General features: G+C 42.7%; 1 protein-coding gene across 1 annotated transcript in view; it reads right to left on the bottom strand.

The window, feature by feature from the left end:
* The window catches only part of MATN2 (matrilin 2), a 122,222-nt gene that overhangs the window by 68,585 nt on the left and 40,225 nt on the right, over positions 1-13,412 (bottom strand). Inside the window, exon 3 of the mRNA XM_011372923.1 lies at positions 7,414-7,536. Coding sequence (XP_011371225.1) covers positions 7,414-7,536 — 123 coding nt within the window. The remainder of the gene's footprint in view (positions 1-7,413; positions 7,537-13,412) is intronic.

The raw sequence follows: 13,412 nt of genomic DNA, 5'->3' as shown, positions 1-13,412 counted from the left end.
CCACATTGCATGGTGTTGACACCCGTGACAGTTTAATCTCTCCTTTGGAGTCATAGCAAAATGAACACCTTTAAAGATACGCTTGGCTTTTTTATAGCTCCTGCTGTTCATTAGCCTGAGACGTAAAAATCAAAAATTATCTATCACAGCAAGAGAGAAGTATATTACTAGGGCTGCTATTTCATTCAAGTGGGAAACCACGGGATTTCTACCTGCTCCAACCCAAAAGCTCCTTCAAGATTAGGACTCCACAGACCCAGGCAAAACCCGAGCCCACATTTTTGGGACCATTCCCCTTCTTTTATCATGTCTGAAAGCACTAATCTTATTTTCGACAGCTGCAGTTGGATTTAAAGACTTTCAGCAGTCAATGTGAGTCATCGGCCTTGAGCTTCCACGCTGGAACACTGAAGAACAAACAAACCCACGGTCAGCAGGAAGAACAAACCTGTCCTTTCAGGCAAACTCCAGCTGTGCCTGCGTCCTTCCTTCCCCACACGCCTTACTTTTTTTCATTCAATTCTCCTAAGCACTAACATTTTCGTTTTCTTTAGAGAAGGGAAAAGAAAGGGGACCTCAAAACAAAGCTTTAAAACGTAAGTAAATTTGACGAAATTAGGTTGATCAAAATAATAAACATGAACGAATAATACCCTACTCTTGCCAAACGCTTTGCAACTTCCAAAGGGCTGTCATGCCATCTTGTCCTTCACATGAACTCGTCCTTCACTCGGGAGAGTGTGATCTCCCAAGAAGAGATCCAGTTCACAACGTCTAGGTCAGTGGTTTTCAAACTTGAGCTTACATCAGAACTTTTTGGAGGGCTTGTTAAAACACACATTCCTAACTCCCACCCCGAATCCTTGGGTCAGCAGGTCTAGGGTAGGGCCTGGGAATTTTTACTTCTACAAAGGTTTCCACCCCCACCGCCCACCCTCTGTGAAGCTAAAGCTGCTGTCTGAGGGACCCCAGTTTGAGAACTACTTGTCGAGGTAGGTGCTCATGAAAACAGGAAAGCAGAGAAGAAGCTGTTCAAGGTTCAAACTCATTTTCCCCTGCTGTATAATAATTCTTTCACAACTGACAATTCTCCACTCAGATTTAGTCAGCTGAGTTCTCCCATGGGGCTCTACTCATCCAGATTCCTTTTCCTTTTCCGTTTTTTCTTTCTAACCCTGTGCCCTGGACAGCCAGAGGGTAAGCACATTGCACACTGCACGTAACAACCTCCAAGTTCCCCGGCCCAGGAGGCAGGGTTCCGAGAAGCCCCATGACTGAACCTACTCGGCTCAGCAGGAATCTGCTTCTGCTCAGGGCAGCCTTAGCTCTTTATTCTGACACCGTATGCATAGCCGCCTTACTCCGCCCTCTGATTGTGGGCTGCCCCAAAGCTCAGACCTGACCCTCCCTTTCCACACTCCTTTCCTCTCTCCAAGATTTCATCCATGTGCAGGGTCAATAACCATCACCATGCACATCCCGGCCAGGCATTTTCCTTGAACTCTAATCTTGCATTTCCAGCTGCACCCAACTACTTGTGTGGGCTCTTTCCGACACTCACTAGTTTTCCCTCAAAACCTGGTATCTTCTCTGAAGTTATCAGTCTAAACTCCACCAGCATTCCCCACCCCCCAACCCCATCTTCTGTCATAAACTCCTCCCTGGGGCAGGGATTAATGCTGTCATCTCCTGATTAATTCTGTGGGTACAAGAAACACTTGGATTGAACTGACTGAACCAATTAGAACTGTAAACTGATTCCACTTTTCTATTCTGTTCCTCATGCGCAGAGCACAAGATTAAGCCAAGGTCTGAGTCTTGGGTCTCAAACATGTAAGAGAAACACTCACTTTCCTCAGACACAAGGGAATCAATAAGTATTGAACGAATAAATGAATGATTGGATGGATGGTATTTCTGGCCCCATTCTTTACCTAATTCTAATCCCATATGTTTATGACCGCCAGACTCAGTTTACTAAAATGTGGTTTTACCTTTGACACCCTGTGTTCATCCCTCCTTCTCATCAAAGACTGCTGTTGGAACTTAGTGTGAGAATCAGATCACTCCAAAGTTTGTTTCAGCTTACATTCCTTCCCTCATCCCCTACCAATGCCCCAAACAAACTATTCCAGGCGGTCAGTCTGGTCTAGTCAGCATCCTCCAAAGACAACGAACTCTGCGATTCTCTTCTCTGACTGGCTAGAAAAACTCCTCCCTCCACAAAGCCTTCCCCGATTGTTCCATCACTCTTTCTTCGATCCTTTGTAGCCTTTTGTCTCAGCACCACTTACCTTCCCAAGCACCTTGTTCTGAATACATATTATATATATTAGCATGTGCGTTAGCTTTGAGTTATAAATGACATACAATAAACTGCACACATTTAAAGTATACAATTTGATAAATGTGACATATCAACATATCACCATAATCAAGATAATGAACATCACCCCAAACCCCCAAAGTTTCCTTGTGCTCCTTTGTAATCCCTCTTCCTGTCCCTCCTCTGCTCTGACATGTAATTACTTTCCATTTTCTAAAATTTAATATAAATGGAATCTTTTTATTTCATTACAATATCAGTTGGAGCCTCCGGTACAATGTTGAATGGAAGTGACGAGAGCGGACATACTGCCTCGTTCCTCATCTTCGGAGGAAAGCATTTAGGTCTTTCACTCTTGAGTATGTTTTTTATTAGATGCCTTTTATTTGGTTGAGCAGTTTCCCTTTTATTCATAGTTTGCTGAGAGTTTTTTATCATGAGTGAATGTTGGGTATTGCCCATTGCTTTTTCTGCATATATTGAAATGATCATATGATTTTTCATTTTTTAGTCTGTTAATATGGTGAGTTATATTAATTGATTTTTTAAATGTTAAACCAACCTTGCATTCTTGGGATGAACCCCATTTGATCTTGATTATATTATACATATGGATTCTATTTTGCTAAATTTTTAAGAATTTTTACATCTAAATTCATGAGGAATGTTGGTTGTAGTTTTCTCTGTTTGATAATGTGACTGTTTTTCTGGATCATGCTCCTTGATTAAACTCTTGGGTCTCAAACATGTAAGCTATTAAATCACTTATGTAACTTGGGAAAAATAATGTCAGGAACATATCTGAAGAATGAAAGCTGTAAAATGTATTTGATGTGGTTCTTGGGACAGAAAAAAAATGAGAAAGCTGGACAAGAAAGTTTACATTTTTTTGTGAAGTGAGGTTTTCTAAATGTTGTATTTTCATTATTCTTCCAGACAGATTAAATATTTCAGAGGGAGGGAATGGAAAGGGAAATTTCTTATTTAAAAAAATAGAGAAAGAAAAGGAAGCAAGATAAAGGTCTTTCTTGTTAGTGGGAATTCAAGGGGAGGAGAATGAGAGGGGTAAATAGAAGTGTGAAGACAGGTATACTTCATCAGGATTTTTTTTTTTTTAATGGAGAAAGGGAAGGACATAAACTTCTACTGAGTACTACAAGCTATGCACTATGCTAACGCTTTTGCATATATCTCATATAATGGTACTGGGTGGGGAAGACTTTTTGGAGGACAGAAGAATCCACAGTATTGACCTCTAGCATATTCCACATTGCTCATACAGACAGAACTTTGAAGGTAAGATTATTTCATGCGCTTGGCCTAGTCTTTAAATGGAAGAGCACATTTGAGACCATGACCAATTGGTGTGCATAAGAAGGTTATCTGGACAGTGAAGAGACCCAACACCAGGTCACCTAAAGATGAGTTTATACTTCTCCCAAAGAAGAGAAAATTAATGGGTAGTGGCGGTGGTGTAGATAATACTTTTCAATGACCAAAGGGCTTTCTCTTTTTATTTGTAAAAGGAAATACACTTTTTGGTATATGGCTTCAGATGGCAGAGATAGGATCAAAGGTGGGAATTATAGAGAATGGGATTTCAGCTCAACCGTTGATCCAGGTTGCCTGGAGGTGGGATGCAGGTGCTTTGCAATGATCTGATGTCTCAGATGGGTGATGGTGGTGGACATGCACCACTGCCCATCTGGGACACCAGGAATGAATTCAGTTCCTGGGTTATGTGGTAAATGGAGCTAAAATTCTGACAGCCAAGGTCCGTTTCCACCGAAGAACCTATGAATTAGCTATGCGTGCTTCCTTTCTCCACAAATAAAAAATGGGGTGTGTGTGTGTGTGTGTGTGTATGTGTGTGTGTGTTTGAACACAATCGCCTTGGAGGTCCTCTCACAATCATTCTGTATAGTGACATATCACAGCAGTTGGTAGTGGACTTAAGGAGATGACAATCATTTGAATGTTAGTCCTGATGAATTAGTTCTGAGTCTCCCCTAGAATCAGAGAACCTTTGAACCTACCTGTCCTCCTGCACTTGCAAGAGTTTCTCTGGTTGCAGAGTTGCCCTGCTGCCATCTGGGGGCCCTCAAGGACCATGGGACAGCATCAAGTGATGGTTAAGAGCTGGGAACATGGAGTCACACATAACAGCATTTGGATTTTGGTTTGGTCACATTACTAGCCATATGACCTTGAGTAAATTGTCTAACCATTTTTTTTTTTTTTGGTACCTTATTTTCCTTATCTGTAAAATGACAATAATAAAACCTACTTTAAGAGTTGTCGTAAGAATTAAATGAGATAACAGATATAAAGCACTCAGGAGAGCTCCTGCCCATGGCAAACACTTAATAAGTTGCTATAGTTAGGCCTGACCTTGTGTGCAGCACTCTGGGCTGGGCATGGACTGCAATCACTTTTGGCAGCAAATGCCTCGATCATTTATTTGATTTATTCCTATGCAAGAATGTGAGCTCCAAGAGAGCAGGAGCATTGCTGCTTTATTCACTATTTTATTTCCAGGAATTTGCATGCTGCCGGCATATCTTACATGCTCAAAAATGGAAATAGCTCTCTGTCTCATTCCTCACCAGGCCCACTGAGTCTCTCTCGGTGTTGACAGAGACAGGTCCCTACATGCGACTAATAAACAGAGGCCAGGGGATGGCCCAGGCTTCCTTTGGCACGTTTTAAAATGTCCACCAGACCAAAACCATGGCTAACATGGATTTATCAATGACATAGGTCTTAATTTGTCACCATCCTTCCCATTTTATAGGGGAGGGAGTTGAGTTAAGTGGTTTAATAACAGCTCAGGGCGAGGCAGCCACAGCCCATAAGTGGTAATGTCAGGATTCAAAGCCAGGTTTGCGGACCATAAAGGCCCTGTTCTCTCTGCAAGGCCATGGTGGTACAAATCTCAGGCAGGCAAGCAAAAGAGTTATCTTTCTCTGAGAGGGAACTGTTCTTTACCACTGTGCATATAGAGCTAAGGCTGATGCTGACAGTAAAGGTAGTTGAACTGCTTCAGAGTGACTGGCGGGCTGGGTCAGATGGGACGGCAGAGCCCTGGCCCCAGCTCCATCCCTTCTCCCTTAGCTAGAACCCTCCCTTCCCCCAGTCCCTTCACTGCCTGATGCCAGCGAACCTCAAAATTGTGGCAGCAATCTATGTCAGAAGTTCATTGAAAATGCAGACTTCTGGGCTCCACTCTAGACCTGTTGACTCTGAATCTCTGATGTGAGGCCCAGGGATCAGCTGCTATGTGACTCTGAGTTTCTGAGGCTTGAGAATGGTCACCCTGGCTCACATTCCTTGTCCTCCGAGCCTCCTGTGCCTCTGCCTGGTCTGTCTGTCCAAAGCCCAGGCAGCGTCTACTTCACGCTCTCTGCACCCACAGCCCTAGACAGGAGGGAGGGAGCCCAAGCCAGACCAGTGCTGTGGGAGAGCCTGGGGGCCTCAGGGCTTGAGGTAAGAAAACCCTGATGTGTGAGGAAGGCCTTGCTCATGACATCAGGGGAGAACTTTTTATTTTTTATTTTCTGGTCTCAAAATTCCTCTGGCTTGACTAAGCCAGCCCATTGAAAAGGGACACTGGCAGATGCCCAGATCCCAGTGGATCACTGGGACATGAGACAAGGAGGGGAATTTCCTGTGCTCCTAAGAAGGGATGGGCAGGAAGGGCCTTAGCAAAGTGGTGGGCCTGAGCGCTCTGTGGAGAAGCCCCTTGGGGAGGGAGAGCTCCAGATGAGGCTTGGGGGGCAGGGGTAGCACCTGAAGAGCCTAGAGGGCATCTAAAAAGATGTTTAGGTCGTTTGCTGAGCAGTGTGTGAATGACGCTTCCTGGGTTCTCCCAGGTCTGCAGTAAATTCTACTACACCCAGGAGTATTTGGTGCGATTTTTGTTGTGGAAACCTAAGAAAGGTCAGAGGTTCAAGCAGATCAGGATGATTCCAGCTGCACTCACCAACTTGGGATCCTAGGGCCTGAGAGAGGCCCAGAACAGGAGCTCCTGGGGTTCACAGATTGTGAGGGCGAGGCTTCTATGGGCCCCAGAACTGGAGGAGTCAACCAGATGTTCCCTAACCTGGGGGGTAGCAGGGGGGCCTCTAGCCAACCAATCTCAACCCCGAAACCGAAAAGTGAGACGATAAAAGAGAAATATGGTTTGGCTCTATAAATGCGATGCTAAGTACAGCCATTCGCGCAAACTGCTTCCCATTAATGCTTAATGCTTACTCTGCGGTATAACAACACTTATACATTGCAAGAACTATGCGTCACATTAGCTGAGTTTTATCTGCCTCCATGTGAGCCAGTCCTCCTCAATTCTTTCTTGCTTTGGTAGCTTTGGTTGTCTACGGCTAACACACTGGCTCTATTTACAACTTGAAAAATAAAAAGTATGGGCAAAACACTTAGCCTTTGGGTAATTCTCTCCTCTAAGAGGTGGATTACCTCGTGTTGGCTCAGATGTCAGTATGTTGTCTAGTTTTGGGGCTTGGCCAAAAATGAGTTCTATTAACACTTTATATCTGTTGGCTCTTTTTTCTTTAGGAGACCTATAAGGTGTCTGTTACCAAAGCAACCAGATCCTCGCACAGCTCTAAAACAGAAGTTAAATAATCATTCCCAGCCAACGTAACCGACTCATCCTAAGTCCATGCTTCAGAGAAGAGACTAAAATACAGAAACAGCTCCTCAGGGCACAGTTGCCGGAGACAGGGGGCAAAAGGCTCTCAGAGGTTCTACCCAGAGAACAGCTTGGAAGTAAAGGACACCAGCTCATGAATTCAAGGAGGCTATTTCTGAGAAGGTGACTCCAATCATTTTCCAAACTCTTCCTGATGGCTTTCTGTGTGCCAACGCTGGCTTAGGCACTGTGATGACATAGTTGGGGTGGATGTGGGATCATCAATTATATACATCAATTATAGAACCTTGTTTCTATCCTTAGGGAGAAGTTGACTTGGTTGGGTGAGGGGCCACAGATGAATTAAATGGGCCCAGATAAAGGAAGAGGGAACGCGAGAGAAGAGGACAGTTCAGATACATCAGCAAAGCAACCTTACTTCTGCAAGTCATCTGATCCGAGTCGAGGATGTATCCTTGTTTGCACCTGCAGATGTATGAGCCAGGGGTATTGATGCAGAAGTGAGCACAGTTATGCTCCAGGAGGCTGCACATGTGGACCACTGAAAGGGAAGATACAGTGAGTTAAGGCAATGACGATGGCTTCTCTAACTTCATCCACCCCACAAATTTATTCAGACCTACTCTGGTCAGACAAGACAGCTCTATATCTAGACAAAGGGCCACAAAGGGTTTAAGGGAAATAATGTTAGGTTGAGCCATATGAAATTACCAATATCTAACTAAAAATAGATAAAAAATGACCTAGAAAAAGATAAACTTTATGGTTCAATTAATAATACACAACTAGGGGGATCAGAAAGTTTGCTGATACCAGAGGGGGCTTTGGCTAAAGTGTGAATTTTCAGTATGCAGCTATGGAATTGGAGGAAAAGCTATTAGCTAAATGAGGATGTGGTTAAGAATCAATAGTTTCTCAGGATCATAAATCCCAAGAGCAGTGTAATATTTTTAATATGCAAAAGTGTTATGCAAACATTTTTAAAACATAAAAATTCATTCATGGCTTCCATGTTTCCATAAGGTTTATGTCTCATTTAAAAATATTTTTGCATTTAGTTTCTGAAGTATCTCAGCTTTCAGATACATCGATTCTTGCATAAGTCTGTCTGGAGCTCATAAAAATTCTTATTAGTTTTTAAATTTTAATTTTTGACTTTACTCAAAATAATCCAACTTAAACATATTTAAAATTTACAAACATCAGTATAAACAAGTTCAAATTATGCAAATGTTCTCAAAAACAAAAAAGATGACCATATGTAGGAATATATTTATAGAAGCTAAAAATAAAAGAGGCTTTTGAAAGCTAAGAATAATCCCATCAATCCAGTGCTTAGGAAAACTCCACTACTGATGAAATCAATGGCATATGTTAAGAATATGTCTCTTTACTTCTAAGTAAGAAATATGGTGATCAATATGTGAACTAGGGAAGTAAAACTTTTTTATTTCATAATTATACAATTTAGGATGATTGTTCTGAGTTTATGGTTGTATTTTAGTTCCTAAGATACAAATAATACAAGAAAATTTCATAAATTAAATGCAATCAGTCATTTTCACTTTGACGTAAAATAAATCTCTGTTTTTGTGACTTGGGCAACTTTTTTAACCTCTTTATAGAAAACAGAGATAAAAATATAGCACCTACCTTATAAGGGCCTCGAAAGGGTTTAAATAATCAAAATGGTAATGTGCTTAGAACAGTGCCCAGTACCTGGGGAGTGAATGCTCATACGTGTTAACTGTTATGCAGCAAAGGACAAGCATGGCGGCCTTTCGTTTTGTTCTGCATACATGGGTTCTTCCTGTGCATACTGACCTTCCCCTTGGTTTTTCACTCAACATTAACAGATTCTATCTTTACTGACATGTATCATCTTTCACAGAATCTAAGATTCGCCCCAATTTCAGAGATGTTAAAATGTGAAGACATGTACAGTTGATCCTCATTATTTGCAGATTCTGTATTTGCTAAAATTTATTCGTTACCGTAAAATCAGTACTCACAGTGCTTTCATAGTCATTCATGGACATGCTCAGAGCGATGAAAAATCTAAGTCACCTGATGCACAAGCTGCCAGCTGAGGCCGAACAAGGTGATGCTCTGCCTTCTTGTTTCAGCTCTCAAACTGTAAACAAGTGTCCCTTTCCAGGTCTATTTAGTGCCACATTTTTTTTTTTTTTTTGCATTTTTATGCTTTTTGCTGGTGATTTTACTGTTTAAAATGGCCCCAAGCACAGTGCTGAAGTGCTGGTGTCTGCTGAAGTGAAGTGCCAGTGCAGTGTGTCTCGGGTTCCCAAGTCTAAGAGGGAGGTGATGTGCCTTTCAGCTCTGGCATGAGCAATAGTGCTGCCGGCTCTGAGTTCAATGTTAATGAAGCAACAACATGTACGACATACGATATAAGGCGTCTTTAACCCATTTCCCATTTGCCCCCCATACTCGCCTGCGACACTTGCAGCTGCAGCGTTTCCCCCAAGATTACTCATAGATTACAGTCCTCACCTTACCCCCAAAGTTTGCCATAAAATATCTTGTTTTGATTATTATTTTTGCATCGCTCTAGTATATCGATAGTCTTTGGAAACAAATGACATCATTCTATTTATAGCATTCTGTTTTGAGCACTGGTCTTTCCATTTCCAATCGCTGAAAATGTCAAATCCTAGAAAACATTGCATTCCTACGCGTGATGTTAAATTAGCGCTGGAAGCGAGCTGCACTTTTTTTCTAAATGGGAAAAAGGTTAAACAGAAACACACGTAAAACAGATTACATATTGATCAGTTGATAAAAATGAGCCGGAGGCTCACAGGAAGCTATTTTTCTCATAGTAGCAATGGTACAGTATTGGCTAATTCAGTGTTCACCATAACTTTATGGAACATAATTACTGAGAATTATGAAAATCAACTGTACATCTTAGATTTGATCAGATACATTAGATCTAGTTTATTCCCTCCAATTGCTTTATCTATTGGTTATATGATTATTCCTCATTTTATTTGGCCACTTTCCCATCAGTTAACATTTGAGCAATTCCCAAATTTTCACTATCACAAAAATGCAGTGATGAATATTCTCAAACATATCTCCTTGAACACATGTGTAATTGTTCCTCCAGGACTGGGTCCTAGTTAAAATAGATATGACCTAATTGCTTGCAAGGTGGCTCACACCAGTAATGCATGAGAGTAATGAATCCCACTCCTTCAAAACTTCAGTGCTCGGGATTATCAAACGTTAAGTTTTTGACAGTCTTATGAGGAAAAACTCGTTATCCTGTTTTTAATTTGCATTTGCTTTGCACCCTGGGAAGCTCTCTTCTTTTACTGTCACGTTGGCATGTCACTATTTTTCTCCATAATAAAGTCTAAAGTCTAGGCAACCAGCCTCACAGCAGTTAGGAAGTGGTGCAGGGCCCAAGTGATGAGCCCGGTGCCCATCTTCCCACTGGGATCCTGGCAGATAAAATAAGAAGACAGGAGATGTGAGCAGAGAAAATATCTGTTGGGCAGCAGACAGCACAGCGGTGAGGAAGGCAGCTTCTGGAAATAGACTAAAGCTCACCTTCGCCACTTACTAGGTATGATGTGGTATGAATTAATTTCTCTAAACTCCACTTTCTTCACCTGTCAAATGGGTTCTTTAATTAAAGAACTCTTGCTTAGGGTTTTAGAGTGACAGCTTGTTGCTAAGAATTTTTTGGCCGTGTACCATTAAAGAAACTGGAACCAAGAGACTGTAACTTGGTGTAATGGGAAAAGAGCTGGATTAGAAGCCAGAAGGCTTGTGTTCCAGTTCCCTTCTGCCTCGAACAAGCAAGGGAAGTTCAGGTAGGTCGGGTAGCTCTTTATGGCTTATTTCTTTACCTGTAGAATAAAGGCATGAACTGTGTCTAGGGATCCTAAGTACAGACGCTTATTATTTCGTCCACATAGCACCCCCTTTTCCTAGAAACTGCCCTTCCTTCTCACCCTGAATGCATGGCAACCGTGGTGAGAGGCAGCCCCACTCCTGGCTGCTGTTGGGGGTACAGGTTTTGACGATCAGAGTCTTTTCTTGGCATTTAGAATGTAGAACTGAAAAAAAGGGGGCTTAAAACAAGGGCAAGTATATCTGGGGGGCTGATATGTTCTCTGCCCACGGACCAGAGAAGTCCGTGCGGAAGCAGAGGGAGGAGGTGAAGAGAAAGCAGGACTGTCATTCATTACTCTTCTCCTTATTTCCATGAGTCATATAACAATCTCCCCTTCCTAAAGCTAGTTCAAATTGACTTTCTATTACTTTTAACCAAAAGAATCCCCCAAATGTTTACTATAAAATAGAATAAAAATTTTTACTGTAAAACAATAAAAATTTTTCATCTATAAAATTCTTTGGATGAGTATTCGGTGAGTCTAAGAGCATCTGGACCCTATGCCTTGTTCTCCCGCGGGGCAGGCTTTTGTGATGTGACTGATGGGGAGATGATAAATCTGCCTCCTCCATTGGCCTTCAAGTGATCTCTTTTCTCAGAAGGCCTTCTGGGTTGGAATTGGGTCAAGGCTTTGCTTTCAGGAGAAGGAATCACTAATCGGCAGGCTGCCTTTGGCAGGGCTGAATTTTTTAACTAGGAAATATGAAGGTTCATGAATGTTTATTAATGGATGTATGGGTGACTAAAGGAATGAGCTAAAGAGTGGTGGGGCTGACTGGGGGTCCTGAAAGGAACAATTACTGCGTGTGTAAAGTCAATGTCTGTTGCGGTCAATCTGCCCTCCTACTTAACAACAGGGCCTTGAAGGGCTGCAATAAGGGTAGACTTTGCCCAAGTTGGTTAATGAAATGTATGTCTTAGGAACACTGTTAGGGACTTACACTGTGCCGGGCCTGGTAATAATGGTGGTGGGGGGTGTGGTGGGGTGGGGGATGCAGGGCTATTAGGGTTGGAACAGCCAGCCTCTCGGCTCCAGGTACCAGGCTAGGCTGCTAAAACAAGTACTAAGAGGTTAATTAAAAGCAGTCCTACCCAGGTTACAATGACTTCAGAAGGCTCAGGATAGACATGCATTTTTCAGACTCTAAATTCTCTGTCCTCTCTCACTGGGTGGCAAAAATGGTAGACTGTACGGTGTGTATGTTTTGATCATCTTGTAGACAGGGCCTCAATTCATAGGACACCTGGTCTCCAAGATTCTCTAGTGGTCTCAGGGGTGGCTTGAGAATGTAACCTCAGGAGTCCCACTCCCTGCCCCTGCTGTGGCTGGTGGGGGAATTCACTGCCCATGGGTATAAAGCCACCACTGTGTCCAAGTTCACATCCACACAGCCAGTGAGAGCCAGAACCAGCACTCCCACTCAAGGGCAGTCTGGCTCCAGGCCTAATCCCCTCCTAACTGTATGATAGAGAATCCTGCCTCGATCACACTGGGAGGCTGCAGATCCATCTGCACTTTTCAGCTCTGCCCAAAGCACATGGGCTTCAGCCCTTCCTCCCTCTTCAGTCCTGCTCCTGGGTGTACCATGGCCTCCACTTCCCTGCCCGGCCCTTCATCAGCAGTTTTCAAACTCTAGGTCATGTGTCCTTAGCAGGTCGCAAAAATTAACAGTGAAAAAAACATTTGAAAATATCATTCCTTTCCTGGCTGACTAAAGTCACTCTCCCTACATAAGCAGTAAACTCCTACTCATCTTTCAAGTCTGTGTAAATGCATAGTGGTTAGGATGTAGGTTCTGAGCCAGAATGCCTGGGTTCACATCTCAACTCTACCACTTAGTGCTATGCGACCTTGGACGAGTTATTGAACCTCTCTGGTTCTCGATTTTTCTTTTCTATAAAATGGGAATTATGAGAGCACCTACTTCACAGATTTGTTATATTAATGAGTTAACATGTTAGTAGCTCAAAACAACACATGCACATATTAAAATCTATAAATGTTGGTGATTATTATTATTAAATCCTCTTTAAAGCTCTCCTGGAGCCCCTGGGCAGACCTAGGCATTTTTTTTATCAGAGGTCTCACAGTGCTAGGTGACTTTCCAAGGCCTCCAAAGTGTACAATTTGTGTAGCTAACAGCCCATTTCTCTGTGATGAGAGCGTTTTCCCCCAGCCTGGAACCCTCAGCCTGGCGTGTGGAGGGTGACAGCTCTGGAGCCAGAGAGACTGCAGTCTGAATCTCCAACTCTGCTACTTGAAGTTGCTCATTCTTTCTGAGCTTCGGTTTCCACGTCTGTGAAATGGGGATAATAACAGTGCCTGCCTCACAGTCTGTTACAAGTATTAAATGAAATAATGCATGGAAAGTACCTTGCCCAGCACAAAATCAGCTGTTAGTCTCAGACTGTAGCTCAATAAATGTTTAAGATGCTCATTGCTGTTGCCTGATGATGCCCAGCCTGCTGGTCCTCCATGTCTCTGACCATAA

This window comes from Pteropus vampyrus, unplaced genomic scaffold (genome assembly GCF_000151845.1).
Source record: "Pteropus vampyrus isolate Shadow unplaced genomic scaffold, Pvam_2.0 Scaffold215, whole genome shotgun sequence".
Taxonomy (NCBI): domain Eukaryota; kingdom Metazoa; phylum Chordata; class Mammalia; order Chiroptera; family Pteropodidae; genus Pteropus; species Pteropus vampyrus.
This window is presented reverse-complemented; position numbering and strand designations above follow the sequence as displayed.